The following is a 19,059-nucleotide window of genomic DNA, read 5'->3' on the forward strand; positions in this document are numbered from 1 at the left end:
GAGTTTAAACTATGCTAGATCTTGGAACTTTGTTAGAACTATTTTTCCCAAAGAGGTTGCATACATTGCAGTTTAATTGAATGGAAGAATTAAGAATCCAACCCCATGCATGCATGTATTTATAATAAACATATTTAAGGGGATTTTTTAAATGTCCAAGCACACATGCAACAATAGCGCCATTATGAGTGATTTGCCATTGGGAGGTCATGAGATTTTCTCTAATTGTGCTCAACTATGCATGCTTCAAGGGCATGGTGGGCATGTTGAGTTGATGTACAATTGAAGTCATCTAGTTCTTGCGCCAGTCCGCAACGATGCCCTTAACCTAACAACCACATTATTGTACTTTGGGATCCATTTGGTATTAGAATGCAAGTAACCCATCACACATCAATCTTGACGTAATTGAACGTACGGTACTTGTATCTTTTTACAAAGTTGTTGGCATCTTGTCTCTTTCATTGTCTCTTGCATGGGCAATCTTGTGAGTGTGTAGGAATGTGTCACAAAGTTTTGGCTACACTGGTTTCATGTAATGTGCAGCATGAAGAAATGTTGGTTGCATGTAGTGTGTGGTCTTGAGGAACATTGGTCTTGGATAAGTTTGTCACATGTGCTATGAATTTCTAAGAATGTCATTCGGAACTTCCGCTCATTCAACATACTATCGGGAAATGAATTCATACAAACATTGACTAATATTTCATTTCTACCAGCCTGCACGAACCAATGAAGCAATACTAATCGCACGTTCAGAACTGAACCAAGTCACATTACTAAACACATTGTGAGCGGCCCTTATTTGAGTGTGTTGTTTAGCTCATTTGGCTACCATGAGCTTCATTCACCACGGCTGCCACCTCCTAGAACATATTATCGTGTGTTTACTGATGCACAATGATTGTGCTATTTTCTCCTTGGTGATCATGCTCTTTAAAATCAAGGGTGTCATGTTAGCAGCTTTGTTCTTTCTTGCATCAAAAGTGATCATGAATTGAAGGGCACATAACCATTTTGCACCAAAATTTAGAGTGTCGTCATTTGCAGCAATACAAATTCTGACTTTCATGATTTTCAGCATGAAGCAAAGAAAATACCTGGCACTTCAAACCAGAAATGAACAATCTCGTGAAACTTTCAAACTGGAAAGTCATTATTGGGATTTAAAAAAGGATCGATCAGAAACGGTGATGAAATATATTTATGAATCTTCCCAGACGAACAAAATGTGAACTTGGATCATGAGGAAATCTTTATTCACGATAAGATCTGGCAGAGCATGTAATCTGGCCAACTCATTATTCATCTCCTCAGAAAACAGATGAAATGGGGATTACTGTGAAAAATCAGTCATCCAAGTTCCCGTCCAAACTGAAGCAGATACTCTCAAGCTTCTCCATGTCAGGAGCAAAGAGACCTAACACAACATCAATGCTGCCATCTTGGGTGTGAGCAGGAGCAAAAATCACAAGACCTTCAAAGGGAATGAATGGGTTGCCAGCAAACATTGGGGTGCCAAATCCAAAATCCAACTTATATAATGGCAGATTGACCCAGCTAGTGATACTCAAATTTGGCGTCAACACCGTCCTATTAGTTCTAGCTATTTGCACAGGGTTCTTCTGCTGGAGTTCGATAAAATCCAGTGCTGAGCGAACATAATCGTTGTTAACTTTTTTTATTGCATCATGCACAATGCCTGCAGCAAAGGATAGTGGTTGCACGACCAAGTCTTTGATTCTGGTATAGGGGCAGGCATGGCATATCACATTGCCAAAATACTCTTTAGGAAGTGCTGGATTTAGTCGCCGTCGTGCATTTACAGCCACAAGAGCCCTTGTGTTCCCCTCTTCATTCTCAAGCCCACGAGCCTTTGTGATGCATTTCCATAAATGGGCCAGCAGGCTTTCAAAGGTTGTGTAGGCTACGCCTTCTGGAGCGGATTTTGCAGCTTCTGCCTTGATCTTTTTAAGCAAATCCATCTTGAAGTGCAGTTTTTTGATAGCTAACTCTGGGTATTCTTTGACCAGGCCGTCTGGTTTGGGAGTCGGTTTCTGGTATTCAATGTGATCATACAAAGGCTGTGGAGGATCCTTTGCCCTTAAAGCAGAGCGGTCATGCAAGGGAGAAAATGTCAACGGCAACCCCTGCACACAACGCGCCCAAGCATCCATAAAGTCACTTGCACACTCCCCGTCTGCCACCTGGTGATGCCTTGCTACACCTATTGTCATGCCCCCGCACTTAAATCTGGTCATCTGCGACAACCAGAATCACCAAATTCCTCAGAGCATGTTTAATGGTTTACTTGACAGTCGTCCAAAAAAGTACATAAGATAGCCCGAACTCAATACAAGAAACAGAACAACATATTACTGAAAGGGGGAAGGGGGCAATAGATTGCACACATCTGAGATGACAGGTCTCCACTCAGTGCTAAGATGAATAGAAAAACTTCCAATTCATTTAGCCAGTTTACTGAAAAATGTGGAGAAGATATAGAAAGAAAACAAGAAAATGTAAATGGATGACAAAATCAGAGTAAGATAATACAGTGCACCCTTCAGAAGAAAACGGCATTAATGATCAGTTTTGATGGATCGCTATAAGTGATGGATATTTTGTGAAATTTGAAGTCATGTGAAAGCCTCACATTAGCTTGTTACTTCTCATGTCATGTCATCAGGGAGGGCACTGTTTTTTAGAGCATGTAATTTCTACGGAGCTTGGGCTCTTGGAGCCTCTTGGAGCAGCATTACGTCCTGCATTCAGATCCTTTTGGAGGACACTGATGGCCATTGTTGGGCCACACATCCAATGGAAGGAGTACAACAGTAGGAGAGCAGGTGTTCAGTTTGGTGCAGGTTGGAGCAACAGCAAGCTGTCCACATGGCACGCTTTGAGCAGGGTATTTTGTACATGGTTCTGTCCCTTTTGGGAACTTAATAAATATTACTTTGGCTGTCTAATGTATGTGTCTGCTTCGGTGATCCTTGTTTGCAGAAGACAGAATGTGATTGTTTGCATTGTGTGAACCCTGGGAACCCTGCGACAAGTCTTCTGTTGCAGCAAGTTGGTAACAGCAAGTGGCTCTCTATTTCCTGACAAGGTATCAGAGACCCAAGAGAGAGTCACAGATGCATGCTGCCCACAGGTGAGAGCCATTGCTTGAAAGGAAGGTGACCTCAACTAGTTGCAGAATGTGAGATCGATTCCGACATTTGAAGGACAGGTACCTGTGTGACAAGGAGGCGGCGTGTTAGGTTGTTAAATCTATTCCAAGCCCTTTAGTCCAATGGCTTCACGCGTGCCTTTCCAAAATTTTGCAGATGGAGGCAAATTAGATGAGAATAACTATCGGACCTGGTTGGTGAAAGATATGGAGCCACATGGTGGCAAGGACTGTGTCAAAGGTGGAGATATGGAGCCTGGCAAGGAAGGTGTAGAAGGTGGAAAGGAGGGGAGCTGAAAATCCATCCCAGTCACACCTGCAAATCCAGATGAGATGGAAGAGTGGGTGGACAAGGATGCTGAGGCGCTATCGAGCCACAGGACCAGCAGCCTTGTGAAGGGGATCGGTTGCTCAGACTGTGGTGTTGTGGGAACGAGGCTTCAACCACTTGCATAGAGGAGGTGTCTTTGGAGAGATTATCAGAATTCAGACGAGGGCAGTGGCACTGATAGATGCAGTATAGATTTACAATGCTGTGGTGTCTCCGGGAGTTACATGGCTTGTTTTCAAGGCAAGCAACATGATGAGGGAACTCAATAGTATAAATGTTTTCTAGGGGACATATAGACTACAACAGTTTGTTTTAAGCACAATTGTTTGCCATGTTTTTCTCATGTCGTTAGGGAATGGAGGATGAAAACATTCCTGGCAGGCAGAGAATAGTGCAGTCCATCAATGCTTGCTCCAAGACTTCTATCAGGATTGGTAATGATGGCTAAAGGAGCTTCAGTTGCAGACATGGAGACATGTTTCAGAGGCTTCTTCATGGTCCTGCTGTAGGATGCTGGAAACAGGAATAGGTGAACCTATTCGAAGCCATTATGGTGGAGACAAGAACACTATCAGGTCAGGAGGGTGTACTGTAACCGGTGGATTATTCAGGTGGGAGCTCACTTGGAGCCCCCAGTTTGGAGCAGCAGCAAGCTGTCCATGTGGCACTCTTTGAGTAAGATATTTGTATATAGTTGTCCCTTTTCGGTGTGTAAGAAATATTGTTTTGGCTGTCTGCATGGCTGTCTATTCATCTAGATGTATGTGCTGCTTCAGTGGTACCTGTGTGCACATGACAGAGTGTGAATCCTTTGTTATGTAAACCTGTCTATATGGCTGTCTATTCATCTGGATGTATGTGCTCCTTCATTGATACCTGTGTGCACAAGACAGAGTGTGCTTTCTTTGCATTGTGCGAACCTGGGACAAATCGTCTGCCGTGGGGATTTGGCTACAGCAAGTGGCTCTCTGTTTTCAGACAGCAGTGTCATCAAGGAGGGCACTAGTTTTGGGAGCGCCTATCTTCTAAGGAGGTTAGCAACTTCCACGTTACGAGATCTGAAACCTTAAGGAGGTTATGAGTGGCCTCATGCCTTCGCCAGAGCCTCTGGAGAGGCCATGATAGATGCTACTTCACCCACTTGACATGGGGACTTGTCTTGAATGCTTCTTGTCCAGCTGTTTCTGAGTCTCAGGATGAAAGTTGCTCAAGATTGAAGACGTCCGGAGACACTTCCTCAATTTGCTCTTCAAGTCTCTGGAATGAGCAATTTGCATACAAATCTTGCTTTGGTCAACCTTACAAAGCAGCAATTTCCAAACAGCCCAAGTTTCTTTTCACAAATTATACTTCAAGGAGGTTGTAGTAAACTCTACATAACATCAATGGAAGTTAAACGAGTGTCCACATTTAGAACGTCCTTCTAGACACACTTATCCAAAGAAGCTTTTAAACGTAATCGTACTCCCATCCCATCCTCTGGTCTTGTCTCGTTGTTGAGCTTGAGGTGTTGAGAGCGACTCCCGTCTTCATGAAGTTTATATTTGCCTGCTGGTCTTGTCTAGCTGTTTGTGAGTTTCCATTGCTTTCTTTTTTAGTCTCCGGATGCAAGTTGCCCTCTCACTCCAAGATTGAAGACGGCTGGATGCTTGGAACTTCTGCGTATCCAGAATTACAATTTGCTCCACAAGTCCCTTTTTCTTTTGAAGTGGTGCCGGTCAATCTTTGCATAGCAGCAATTTCAAAACATTTTCGCAAAGTATGTTTAATCTCCAGAGTCCAGACTTCAAGGACGTTGTCTCTCTATATCTTACAACTGGAAGTAAATTTGTCCACATGCAGAGGGTCCGTCTAGACACTCTATGCAATGAAGATTCTAAACTCAAAGCGTGCTCCCTCTAGACACTCTATCCGGTGAAGATTCTAAACTTAATGATCTGTTAGCATTATCTTCTCGGTTGTGTTACAATCTTCCCCCGAAGCGAACGGCCCCTTATCCGAAGAGGAGCCTAGCCAATACATTTAATTCAAGGCGTAGCAAAGCATTAGGGGGAAATATTGTCAGCCCATAAAAAAGGTGACATGGGCGTGGCAAGGAATTTGTTCTGTCGTCACATAAGGGGAAGGTAACCTTTTCCTTGCTACCAGTCTAATTCTCTGCAACTACGACCTACACAAATTGGAATGTAATCACACGTGATGTTAAAATTGGAATACGGTCTCAAGCGGTTCCTGACCAACCGAAATACCCTTCAATTACCAACAAAAGGTACTTGATAACGCCTGGAGATAAAACAAGCGAAATATTGACTGTACAAGTACCTTACGAAGAGGCAAAAACCTGTGAATCCAATCACTCACACGTCGAACAAATGAGGATACTCCGTTGCAATGGATTTTGGTTGCAATGAGGAAGGCATACCTGAACAAGCAACAATTCTGGCACTCCTCGGTTGATAGGTATCAACTCTAAAAGTGAATGAGAAGGATTGAACGGCACCATATCTTCCAGCAGACCATCTGCCTCTGCCTCGATCAACGCTGCTCCCTCGTCATTCAACTCAATCGCAGGCCTTCCATTTTCATCCTTGCTTAGCCGCCCTGCCCACTCTCTATATTCGCTCAGGACTTTCGCCAGGCCCGATTCCAAGAGCGCCGTGGGAGGAGCAGGAGAGTTATACGCGTACAAAACTTCAACATGGACACGAGGCACGACGAGGTCTGAGCTGCTGAGGGGCACGAAAGTGCGAGGGCCATGAAGGGCGTCGGGCTGCACGAGGCGAGTGGAAGTGCGCACAATCTTCATGGCGGGAGCGAAGGAAGGAGCAACGAGACGCTGAGGAAAGGATCGAACAACCCGAAGGCAATCAGCCGATTCAGAACTCACGAATCCAGCGCTGAGGCGCCTATAAAACTTGGCTCGAAGGAGGAGCAGTGGACGGGTGGAGCTCACACCTACTCCAATTCAGAGAGGCCAACCAATGCTGCGCGACGGCGTGCCGAAGAACCGACCCGTCACCTACGAATCATGTGGATGCAGGGAGTGAAGCAACTGGCGATGGAATTCAAAGCTGTGGGTGGAGACAGTAGGTACACCTAATTGGATTCATCAGCGCGATGAGGATGAGGCGTAATGATGGTGATGGTGATGATGGTAGAGGGGGAAGGTTGACGAGGACGACGGCGATGGACGAAGACCAGCTGATGAATCGCCACAGCCACCTCCTCCTGCTCCTCCTCCTCCGTTGCTACCACTGATTATCGTCTTCTTCTTCCTGCCTCAATCCAGCGACTGTGAAACTGGATTGGCTGTCTTCCGCATCCCAGGCTGTGATGTTCCAGGATCGTAGTAGTAGAGACGCCCCAGGCTGTGATGTTCCAAGATCGTAGTAGTAGAGACGCCCCAAAAGCCTGGTAACTGTATTTATACAGAAAAGGTCGTACCAAATGCTGTGAACGTGAAGCTCATCAGATCAGCTGCTGCTGCCATTGAAGCTCATCGGCTGCTGGATTAGCTCTCTTCCGTGAGGTTCATGTGAAGCTCGTCAGCTGCTGAATTACGTGATCAATCTAGCTGCTCATGGGAAGCTCATCAGCTGCCGGATTGATTGAGGGATGCTCATGCGAAGCTCAATATCAGCTACCGGATTGGTTGTTCCAGCTCAATGCAGCTGCTATTGAAGCTCATCAGATCATGAGCGGCCGGATTGTCCGTCTTCGTTGCAATCACCAGCTGCTGGATGTGAACTGCAAAAGCTCATCAACTCAGCTCTGCGTCCATTTCTTATCTAGCAAGTACTTTCATCAAGCTGGAGCGTCACAACATTCTTCCTGCAGCTGATAGCTAGCGTGATCCTGGCTGAACGTGTTTAATTTCCTGATCTCCCACTACGTCAACGTCCAAACGCCAGCGATGGCTGGTTGTTTTCTACCACCTACGAAGCTGTGACGACGTTTGGCCGATTCAAAGCGATCATTCTGCGTGAGTGGCCTTGTTATTACATTGCTGTAGTGAGATCCACGTCTACGTTCTTTCTTCAACCGTCCCCAGCGTTCCTTTTCTTGCCCACCGTCTCATCATATTTGTCTGCCTTTCACACAAAATGGGCCTCCTCTCAGATAGCTCAGCCTTTCGTATTCAACAGTGGCTCTCTCAACGTACTAACTTTAGATTATTTAACCTCTTTATTATTAGCAGTGGCAGACATTGCTCTGGTATTGAGTTGAGTATTCTTAGTTTTTTTGGCCTTCCTTGCCTCAAAAGGTTGCCTTAGTAATGAAACTCATCTTCACGAATTGAAATTACGATTTTTATTTTCCAAAAATTCATTCTCCCATATTTGGACATATTCCACATGCAACTAGAGTTTAACTTCCACATAATCAGTTTAACTTCCACATAATCCCCCGTCTCTCTCTTTCTTTCCCCTAAAAATCCTCCTTTACTCTCTCTCTCTCTCTCTCGTCCCCTCCCCATCCTCTTTTCCATGCTCCACATCTAACGCAGGCCTTATGAATGATTATGATCATTCAACTTGTTAGGAATTTCTAAAATTCTTAACCTCTAGTTTTAGATGGTTGTTGGCTTTCAGCTTTTAGCTTGTGTGTACTTTTTACCCCCCTCCAACATGGCTATAAATCAATTCAGGGGCTCCACTCTTCCTCCATGCTTGAGCTCTCCCTAGAACGATTGACTTGACTTCCTCCAGCTACAAGTCTTCAAGTCACTTCAAGCTTTCCGGTCGCTCATCCTGGTCTCGCGTGTTCATTTGTGAGCAAGGCGCTAAAGTCGATTCACCTGTTAATTGCTGTTGAAGCCGTTGCCTGAAAAAAATTATTGTCCGGAAAGCCGTTTGCCAAAAAAGCAAGTTCGCTTGTTAAAAAAAATCGTTTTTCTAGTGAAAGGGCATAACTTTTATGCTAGCCAAACCGGCTTTATGCCTGCCTAGTGGGCTTTATGCCTATCAGTGAAGAGATTGTCGTCTACTGGGTCTGTTTATAAAAATAAATCCAAAAAAACCCCCAGAAAGTTGACATCAAAACTTTGTAGGTATCATTCATAAAACCTTCAAGGAAAATTAATGCCAATTTACCTTTCAGTTTTAAATTATAGTTTTTTTTATAAAAGGCAGTGGCTTTGCAATCGGTGTGAGAGCATGCAAATAACTATAGAACCTTGGCAAAGTCTAATGGATCTTGTGAGTCCTCAAAGCATTTCATTTTTATTATTTCTTACTAAACAATCTACAATGTCTAAAGACCTGTAAAACCCACAAGTTGGAGCCAAGTGCTTTTGTGCATACATGCACCTTGTTTTTTTTCGGCCCCTAATGGGTAGACCTTACTTAATCCTTTGGCCTACAAAGAGAAAAATCAAGTATTTAGTTATTTTTTATCTTTAGTTTATCCCATTTCTCCCTCTCTCTCTCTCTCTCTCCTCTTCTTCTTCTTCGTCCCTTGAAATCTTCCACTTTTTATTCCCCCCTTATCACCTCCATGGCCATGATCATCCTCCATATGCTCCATTTTAGTAAATGTACTATACATCACTTTGGAACGTGGCATAATAGGTATGACATGCCACCACCTATTATTATCTACCATTGGTTGATAGACAACCTAATTCAAACACAAATACAATCAGCATCGAAGGTATCAAATATTTAAAAGTGAGTATTTTTATATGTGTGTAAAATACCTATTCACATTGTTGCGGTAGTACTAGTGTGTCCTTCTTACTTTGCCCCAAAACTTTGTGGAGTCAATAGTTACAAAGCCACTTGCATGAGGTTTGATTGTTGCATTAGGGCCTCGTTCCACCATGTCCTTAAACCACTTTACATCCAAAACATACACAAAGAAGCGTCGAAAGTCAAGCTTAATAATATCTTGGATTATGCCACAATAATCATCCATGGCTCCATTGGCTCCCTCAAAGCTAGCAATTATGCCGCAATCTTGTGTGTTTCTCTTATCATCAATCCATTGTGTTCGAAAATGCCTGCCCTCACACCATATACCATTAAACATAGTACACTATACCAAGACAAAATCAATTAAATAAAGCAATCTAAATTGTTGAAACCTCCTAACTTATGCATGACATTCTATATACTGATCTTGCTCATGCATCCCCTAGCATACTCCCATTCTTTCATTGTGATATGCATCCCCTTGTCTCTCTCTGCTCTCTCCATTTTGTCAAGTAGCCAATCCACATGAATATCCTTTGGAAGTGTTCTTAGATGCTGAGGGTATAGCAGACGAGATCCGTGGTGTGTATGAAAGAGGGGCCTTTCTCCTTGTCTTCTTGCCTTTGCATCCTCATATCTTGTCACCCATCTTTTCATCACGTCACTATTAAGCATGCAATCAAGGTTGATATTATTAAGCAACTATGTGTCTATAACTTTGCTTCGTCCTTTCCCTTGAGGCACAATAGAGGGCATCCTTAGGTCTTCATAATCTCTCCATTGTTGTCAAAGAGAGCTATCCACATCAACAAGAAACTCAGAAATATATACAAGTGACACTTTGCCAACCAACCCTTGGCCATGCTACCTTCAGGCCTTGCATTTTGTCTCACGAAACCCTTCAAGGTCTTCATGAAGCGCTCGAGAAAGAACAACCATCGTGCATGTACAGTTTCGCATATAGTAATCTCATCCACCAAATGCACTATGAGATGTAGTTGGCTTGTGAGAATAGAACATGGAAATGTCTCCTCCACTAAATAAATCACCTCCATTGATATAACTCGAGCATTCTCAAGCGTGGTGGTATCTATTTCCTTTGAGCTCACATACATAGAAAGGAAAAATTACACCATATCAGCAATATGAAAACCTTGCATGGAGCATTAATATGCTTCACATTTTGTATCCTGTAAAGTACCTCACAAGCTCGCCCATCTCATAAATACAATCCTTCACGTCCTTCGATGCACTACGAGAAATGCTAGTAGGTAGTATGAACTGAACACACGAGGAATGGTTGATTAGTTGCTTCTAATTCACTCACAAATTTGGAAGGAAAAATATATTATGCACAAAAAATACTTACTTGGATCATCTTGTGCCAATCATGAGATTTCAAGCCATATAATTGCTCTACACCTCTTTTCTTGCTCTTTGTGAAGGCCCCCTTCAAACACCTCATGCATTTAGTGGGAGTATGAATTGTAGTGATAGCTCGTTTCATCGCCACCATCTCTAGCTTTGATAACCTCCACAGTGCACGAGGTAAAAAGACACACCCATTTGGCCTCTCTTGTGGCCAAGCTTCATGCATCCTCCCTGTGGTGCATAGATCCTCCCTTATGCATGTGGAATCTCATGTCCCATTCAAATGTTCCCAAATGGTAGATGCCACATTCTTGAAGATATGCATGGGATCAATTGATCTTGAGCTAGTAGTGTTAGTGTGCAATCTTTATCTCCATTCAATATAGCACATAATAGTTACAAACCCTTACTGGCTCATGCCAAGTGGTGGAGGAGTCGTGGAATCATACCAAATTCTCATCCAATCTCCTGCAGTGAGTGACTATGGCGGGACTTCATTCCATGGGGCGACATATCTAGGATGATTAGGTGGAAGAAATCAATGGTGATTCTCATAGATGACCTTATTCAATGTGTATGTGCCCATGAGGCAACTAGCGAAGGACCACAAATAGGACATGCATGGTAACCCAATGTACTGAGACCTGAACAATAGACGTAATCAAGAGTTCAAGGTGGGTTTAGGGTGCCACATCGATTGCCTATTCATAATTAAAAGTTTAATGCTTACTTGAACACTCGTGGAAAGTCATGCATCATCCACATTAAGAAGACTTTGCAGTTGAAGTCTCGTGTGATGAGGGAGGCCTGCTCACATCATGCACCTCAATACCAATCAAAGGTATCGAGGTGCATGATGTATCTCTAGCTCATCAATCAAAGGCTCCAAATAAACATCAAGATTTTTTACTTTATGTTTTCTTGGAATTAGAAGGGATAACACAACATGTCCTTTCTTAATCGCCATAGAGGGTGGAAGATTATAATTCACCAATATCACTGGCCATACACTGTAAGAGGTGCTTTTGAAACCATCCATACCCAATCCAAGTCTCAAGTTCCTAGGTTCTTCCTTGAAGCTTGGCCATGTGTCTTCAATATGCTTCCACGTAGGAGTATCTACAGGAGTTCTCCACTTGCCATTGGTTGATCGATGGGAGGAATGCCATGACATGAGCTCTGCAATGGATTTGCACTTGAACATATGTTGGATGCGAGGGATTATGGGAAAATGTCACAGAACCTTACGAGGCACATCCAAAGTTTTGAGATCTGCTCTATATCTTGCCTCTCCACAAGTAGGACACTCTCTTGCATCCTTATGTGGTCCACGAAACAGAATGCAATCATTGATGCATGCATGGATGTGCTTGTAATCTAGTCCTTCAAGAGAGGTCACATGTTGCCTTGCCATATCTCTTGAGATCGGTAATTTATTCTCCCTTGGAAGGAAGCATTTTACACAATAGCCTGCACGTGAAGACCATAAATGAGAAAAAGCATTCGAGTAATTGATCCACTAGCATAATTCACCATGTTTGCAAAATAGACTCTAAAAGCTTACTTGAGTAATGCATTCAAACTTTCATTGCTCCATCCATAGATGGTCTGCAAGTTTAGTAACTCAAGGGAGGCACGTAGAACAAAGAATGTGCACCCCTCAAATAGTGGAGTCGATGCTGCAGTAAAAAGATCGTCTTACTCCATGCTATCATCCCTACCTGAGGACTTATGGATATATAAATCCTGCACCATATCATCAAACACCTCCTCCTCCATGGCCTCATTAGGTAATGGTGGAGGGCTAGTGTCACCATCACTCCATGCATCCATAACAGTCCCTCCTGAAGATCCCACCTCATATCGCTAACACTTTGCCTCCTCACTATGAGCATAGGGCAACATATGCGGGTGTGGCACTGCATCCTATATCAAATTAAAAAAGGATCATATATCAAACACATGAATGCCCATAGGTATCTCAGTAAATCTTAACTCTTTAACACTTACCATGTTTATGGTCGCATCCCATTCTCCATACTTTATGATGTGATTGAGTGTAATTCTGCATGCATGATACATGTTTCCTCGACATCGATCACACATACATTTTATTTTTTGCTCCAACCACATTTCATGATGGTGGATATGGAGGGATTCATCCTCACTCGAGCTACTTGTTGAAGATGAAGACATCCTACAGATAAACAACCCAAAAAATGTGTTCTTGCATGAGTTGTAAATGTCAAAACTCTATGTAGCATCTAAAAGCACGTCTAACACCACGTTTGTACTATGGAACATGTCTATAGGCACGTCTAAAACATATTGTAGCTGCACTGATAGATGCGCTTTTAGACACGCAAACTGCGAGCTGATTTTCGGACCTACTTTTAGTGCACTTGATTTCCTTCACATACTTTTAGCATCGCGTGGCTTGGTTTCCTATTAACAGACACAGCTCTAGGCATCCACACTTATCTCCCAGCACCCACACTCATCTCTAAGCTTATACAGTCATCCCCAAGCATACAAGAGAAGAGGTAAACAAGGAAGAGAAGAAAGAGAAGCAGCTTTGAAGGACAAGAAGCTTCCATACCTCTATCCAAGGTAAGTCTCTTGGTGGTTGGTCTTCTTTGGAAGTTGCTCTCTTTGGATTCATCCTTTGTCGTATGCAGGGAAGGGATGTTTTTGGTACTAGTATTGTTCTTTTTGGGGTTGGGCGCATGTCCTTTTCGGTTTCTTTTAAAAAGGCATCTGTCGGAGCATGTCTATAGATGCGTCAAATAGTGCATCTAATTTTTGGATGTCATGATTGGTGGGAGCATTTGAGGCAGTAACATCAGGCCATTCAGGTGATTACTAGTCTCAAGTCTTCACAATCTTTAGCCTGCTACATCCTAAACTTCGTAGAGTAAAAACCCTACCAACACCTCGGGAGATGCACGCCTAAGAGACGATGTCTAACCTAAGAAATGGCCTACAGAAAGTGAAAGGGGTGCATAGCTTAGATCAACTAGCTGCAAAGAGGGTGACATTAGCTATGTTGGTGTTCCCTGAAACAAAGGAGAAATAGCTTAGGCACATAATGTCGAAGATGTTGTCAACTTGAAGGATTGACATGGCTCCAATGGTTGAATGTAGAGTAGAAGCAATGCACAATCATCCTGATCCGAGAAGTCTGCGGGCTTCAATAGAACACAAGAAAAGGAGAGGCAGCCTAAGTGCGGAATTCATTGCTACAGTGACGACGTTTTGGCACAAAACTAGGAGAGTTTCTCCAAATAGAAAGGACATCTATAAAAAGCGAACGGACACAAGTTGTTTGAGGAGCATATCATACACATGCTAGATACAACGCAGGTCAATGGTGCCTAAACCAATCGATGGTTGTTTGTGATTGAGCTTTGGGATAGTTTACTTGACATTTCATTTCTTAAACCAGGCTTGGACAAAATGTGATTGTCCTAAACCAACGTGCTGGTTGGAACATCATGCAACCGTAGCATGCAACCGTAGGCTGGTTCAACTCAATTGCCAGTTATGTGATTGTCTTAAACCAACGTGGTTGAACATACATTAGTTGTTGTCCAACCCGGTGGCATGGTTGAGCAAAAATTAAAAGCAATATATTTCACAATAGAATAGCAATATATTGTTATTTTACTAAACCAACCCAATGGTTGGAAAATCATGCAAATGTGGCTGCTTCAGCTCAATCACTAGTTATGTGATTGTCTTGAACCAGCGTGGTTGAATAGAGATTAGTTGTTGACTAGCTTGGTGGTAAGTTACTGACTGAAATTGTGGTTGAAATTGTGAAATTCAAAAATGAAAAGCAATATATAGTTATTTTCTAATTGTGAAATTTAGAAATGAAAAGCAATATACATGTTATTGCCTAATATGTGAAGTTGAGACCATCAAGCTATGTCTTCCCTCATTTCATTTGGATAGATATGAAATGTCTTCTTCTTTAGCTTCAGACTGCAATGCTTTCATGTGCCATGAATACATTCAATGCAGTGCCACTCACGGTCTCCCTTTGGCAACCCACTGGCTCCCATAGAGTCCTTAGGCTACAAAACTTGCTCTCCCTTGCAACACATGATGAGGATCTAGGAGGCTTGCAGACTGTGCATTCATCGGGGAGGCATGGGCATCAATGCCCATGGAGCAATGCTCCAACAGGCCAGATCTCAAGTCATTCATAGCTTACCGGAGGTCCAAGTCTATGTGTGTTTAGCAACAATAAACATTGCTTACAATGCTCAAAGCTCCTCTGCCTAATTGAAATGTTCGAATTTTGATCCATAAACTTGAGATACAACTCTGTCTGCTGACCCAACATGTGGGAACAAGAGAATAGTGAGCCCTCTTTTAAATGGAACAACAGTACAATGAGCTCCCTTTTTGCACTCCTAAAACAAGACAAAACATAGTCTAATTAAAGTATATAATGAAGCAAAACAATTTTCAACCATCGCGCTGGTTTAGGATAGTCACAATTTCAACTACTGGGTTGGTTTAGGATAGTCACAATTTCAATCACCAAGGTAGTTTAGGACATGTTTAGGATAGTCAACCACCGGGCTGGTTTAGGAGACATTTAGGATAGTCACAATTTCAACCACCGGGATGGTTGACACTGTCATAATTTCAACTACCAAACTGGTAATGTAGTGCTATGAAGATGGCCAATTGCAAGGCATGTATGCATAAAGACAATTGATTAAGCATATATAGACAAAACTATTGCCGATTTCATCACACAGTCACTTTTCCATCCCATGACCCATAGCAAACTAGAAAAACTCAACTCATATGTGAGAGGAAAGAGGCAAAATGTCAAGGGAAGAAATCTCAATGGGAAGAAAAGAGAGGAGATTGAGTAGTGGGGGAAGCTATCAGAAGAGTCAACGCTCTGGTTACCCAATTAGAAAACTAGAAATGACTACCACTAGGCCTAGTGCACATAAGAAGAGTATATGATCTATGGAGGCTCAAACCACACAAGAAACTCCATGAGAGGCAACACTCAATACAATGAGAGGCTTCATTTATTTAGAGCCTGAAGGTCACCTTCACACATCATCATGCCATGTGTCCACTCATACTTATCTCTCCACCTCATCTCTTATCTTCTAGACTCTTCACTCCTCTCTTATCCAATCATAGATTTTTTCCTCTACACTCTTCTACCTTCTCTCTAACCAGCTATGTGATTGTCCTAAGCCAGTGTGGTTGAACATCAATATATTTCACAATAGAAATAACAATAATATATTGTTATTGTCTGATTGATGACCAGCCCCATGGTTGAAATTGCTCTATTTCCTAGTAGTTAAATTATTTAAGTTTATATTGCTAATTTGTCATTGATGATTAGCCCAGTGGTTGAAATTGATGTGTTTCCTAGTAGTTAAATTAGGTAAGTTTAATTTTTAGGCTAGTTCGGGTCATATACCAACTAATTTCTAAATTGAGATAGCTTAGACTTATTGTGATTGTCCTAAACTAGCCCATTGGTTGGAACGTCATGCAATATATCACCAAGCTGGTTTAGGTCAAACAAAAGTTATGTGATTGTCCTAAACCAACATGGTTGAACAAAAATTTAAAAAAATACCATTTTGCAACAAAAATAATTGATGACCAGCCTGGTGGTTGAAATTGTTGTGTTCCTAGGAGTTAAATTATTTAAGTTTAATTTCTAGGTTATGGGAGGGTTATTTTTGGGTTGTGCTTTAGACCTAGGCATGCTTATACCCATTCCATGAAGGGGGGGGGGGGGGGGGGACAACGTCCCCCCTAGGACAGCAGGTTCCAAGGGGGCTTGATAGGTGCATGAGTTGCTTATGAGTTTTGTTATCAAAATTTTAAGATAAGGGTGTGGCTCACATAGCAGGAGAGCAGTGGATATACTACTTGTATGTTGTATCTTCACTTGTTGGATAAGAAAGATACAAGATTGGCTGTTTCTCCATGGAAATAGCCCACATTGGGTGAACCACATATATCGGTGTCTCTTTGTCTCTTCCATTCTGTGCACTTTCTGTATTGTGTCTTTTACACATTTCACTTCTTGCACTGTTGCTCTATTATCAGGTTGCTCCTAACACTATGTCCAAAGGGAGACTCTAAAGTAGCATCACGTTGAATGCATTTTTGGCACATGTATGCAGTGTAGTCTGAAGAAGAGACAATTTCATGTCTGTCCAAATGGAATGAGGGAAGACAACCTTGTTGCTCTAAAATGGAGGAGATTTGAACATGTTAATGTTGAAGGATTAGAGAAAAAGAGATGGCTACTATGCATTAGAGAATTTAGCCAAGGAAGCTTGTAGAGAACTTGGTTCAACCCATCCTAAAATATGTGCGTCATAATTTCATGGCTAGCTATAGCAAGATAAGCAACTCAAGAACTCCCTTGCCAATTTTCCCCATGACACTATCATCTCTGTCGTAGATTTTACAAAAAACTACTCATTTCAAGAACAAGATGAGATGCAAAGTACTCATTCTAGTATAACAATTCTAGTGTATATCATGTGCAGTCATTTGCTTGATTCTTAAACAACTGATGCTAATCTGCTTGCTGACTCAGAGTCCAAGTTAGTGTAGTGGCACATACCATTTCTACATTTTAAATGATATGGAACACGGCACCTTATTTGTGCAGCATACTTTTCTATTGCATTGGGAATGGCTTAATAATTATGATCCCCATGTAAAGAATATTACACAACATTGAGTGTGGTCAGATGGTGCTTCCTCTCAATTTCAATCAGCCTATGGATTCTACTTTGTCTCAAGATTTAAATCCTTGTCCAGTCTAAACATGACAATGAATTTCTTTGGGTCTAGCCATGGCAAGGGGGAACATGATGGATGTGGTGTTGTTATTAAGCCAGTTCAATCTAGACATCAATTAACATGCCCTCCAAAAAATCTCAATGATGCCCATGATGCTATAACATAGCTCATAGCCAACCTCTCGATAGGGGCACAATCAACATACAATAAACAAAGCCTCAGGAATCATGTAGTGTGCAAAGTCTTTCATGAAAGTGAATTATGTGCAAAGGAAAAGCAAACATGATTGTTAGGTCATTAAAGGGACTTGTAGTTTGCACATCATATGGGGTATTTCAAACAACCACCTACTCAAAACAAGGAAGATTTCTTGTTTTTGCAGTAATTGCATCATAGGGGATCATCACAATTTTGAGGACATTGCAATTATGAAGAGATGGGAGGTAGTTCAAGTTTTTCCTCTAGGTGAAGATGGAGTGACAAACAATGGAGAGACAAACAATGACTCACCACAATTCGGGAAGTGTTTTGATGACCTCACTGATTGTCTGGAAGAGTACTGATTGTCTAGAAGAGGGAGATAACTTTGTCGTTGTCGCTAACTTAGGTAGAACAAGGAAGATGATTCATACTTTATGTTACAGTGTACCAACCCCAAGCACAAGATTGAGAAAGAATTGAAGGGTCATTAGGGAATAACCTATGAGAATTGGGATCTAGTATTTGGAGCTATTTGGTACAAAAAAACATCCAAGAGAGGCCACAATTACATTTTGTTACACAAGAGTCCGCAAACATTTGTGTATTTTCATCTAGTAAGAGCTATCAAGCTCTAGTTGCAAGATGTGTCTACACAAAAGAAGGGCAAAAGTGTCTTCAAAATGGATTTAGACCAACATGAGGACATCATGGGGTGCCTTGGAGTAGTGGACGACTGAGATAGTACAAGAATATGTATTCTCATTGTGTCGATGTAGTTAGCCACCGAGGAAAATGTATTCCACTTATCCTAGAAAAATAAAATATGCATTTACAATGCCAAAACCACTGTGCTTGTTTTAGTAAATCCGAAACAACCCCATGCTTGGATCTTTTCTAGAGAGGTTTCTGGCTACCCTAGTCCTTTAAGATTCATCATACCATCTTTTAAGCTCAAGATATTAAAAGCACAGCTTTGTCGCTACTCTACACACGCAATGATCTCATCTTCTAAACTGTACTTCTATCCGTTGTTGCCCAAAGTGAACAACTCCTAAGCCCTAGATGGTGTGTAGAAGGGCCCACAAATAGGACAGGTTCTAGGCCCATGGCCAGCAGCACGGGCTGCATGAAAGCAGGCCTTATAGGCCCTGCAAAAAAATGCAAAAAATAATACAGAAATTATGCAGAAAATGCTACAAAAATTATGCAAAAAACCCCCGATCGAAAATGGATTTCTACACAGGAGATCAATCCAATGGATGAATATGAAATGTAAGAGTTCAACGAGAGGTATCTACAGAATAAGGACCAACTCTCATGATAGAGGTAGAAAGGATTAGATGGACACTGACCCAGAATTCCAAGGCATGCAAGAACTTGCAAAATCTATCCCACAAGGGAGATAGAAAATGAACAACACACACTCCTGCATTGCTGAGAATATATGCATATCAGGGGGAAATATCAAAACA

General features: G+C 42.0%; 1 protein-coding gene across 1 annotated transcript; it reads right to left on the reverse strand.

Annotated features, from left to right (window-relative positions):
* Positions 1 to 1,071: 1,071 nt before the first annotated feature.
* LOC147887364 (agmatine coumaroyltransferase-2-like) lies at positions 1,072 to 7,346 on the reverse strand. Its single transcript, XM_087394518.1, has 2 exons — positions 5,929 to 7,346; positions 1,072 to 2,261 (listed from the first exon to the last, which is right to left on the reverse strand). Exons 1-2 carry the CDS (start codon positions 6,310 to 6,312, stop codon positions 1,350 to 1,352), a joined length of 1,296 nt encoding a protein of 431 aa, XP_087250644.1. The 5' UTR covers positions 6,313 to 7,346; the 3' UTR covers positions 1,072 to 1,349.
* Positions 7,347 to 19,059: the final 11,713 nt, after the last annotated feature.

The sequence above is a fragment of the Dipteris shenzhenensis genome, chromosome 23, assembly GCF_047967505.1.
Source record: "Dipteris shenzhenensis isolate YYH24624 ecotype China chromosome 23, Dip_SZ_1.0, whole genome shotgun sequence".
In the NCBI taxonomy this organism is placed as follows: Eukaryota; Viridiplantae; Streptophyta; class Polypodiopsida; order Gleicheniales; family Dipteridaceae; genus Dipteris; species Dipteris shenzhenensis.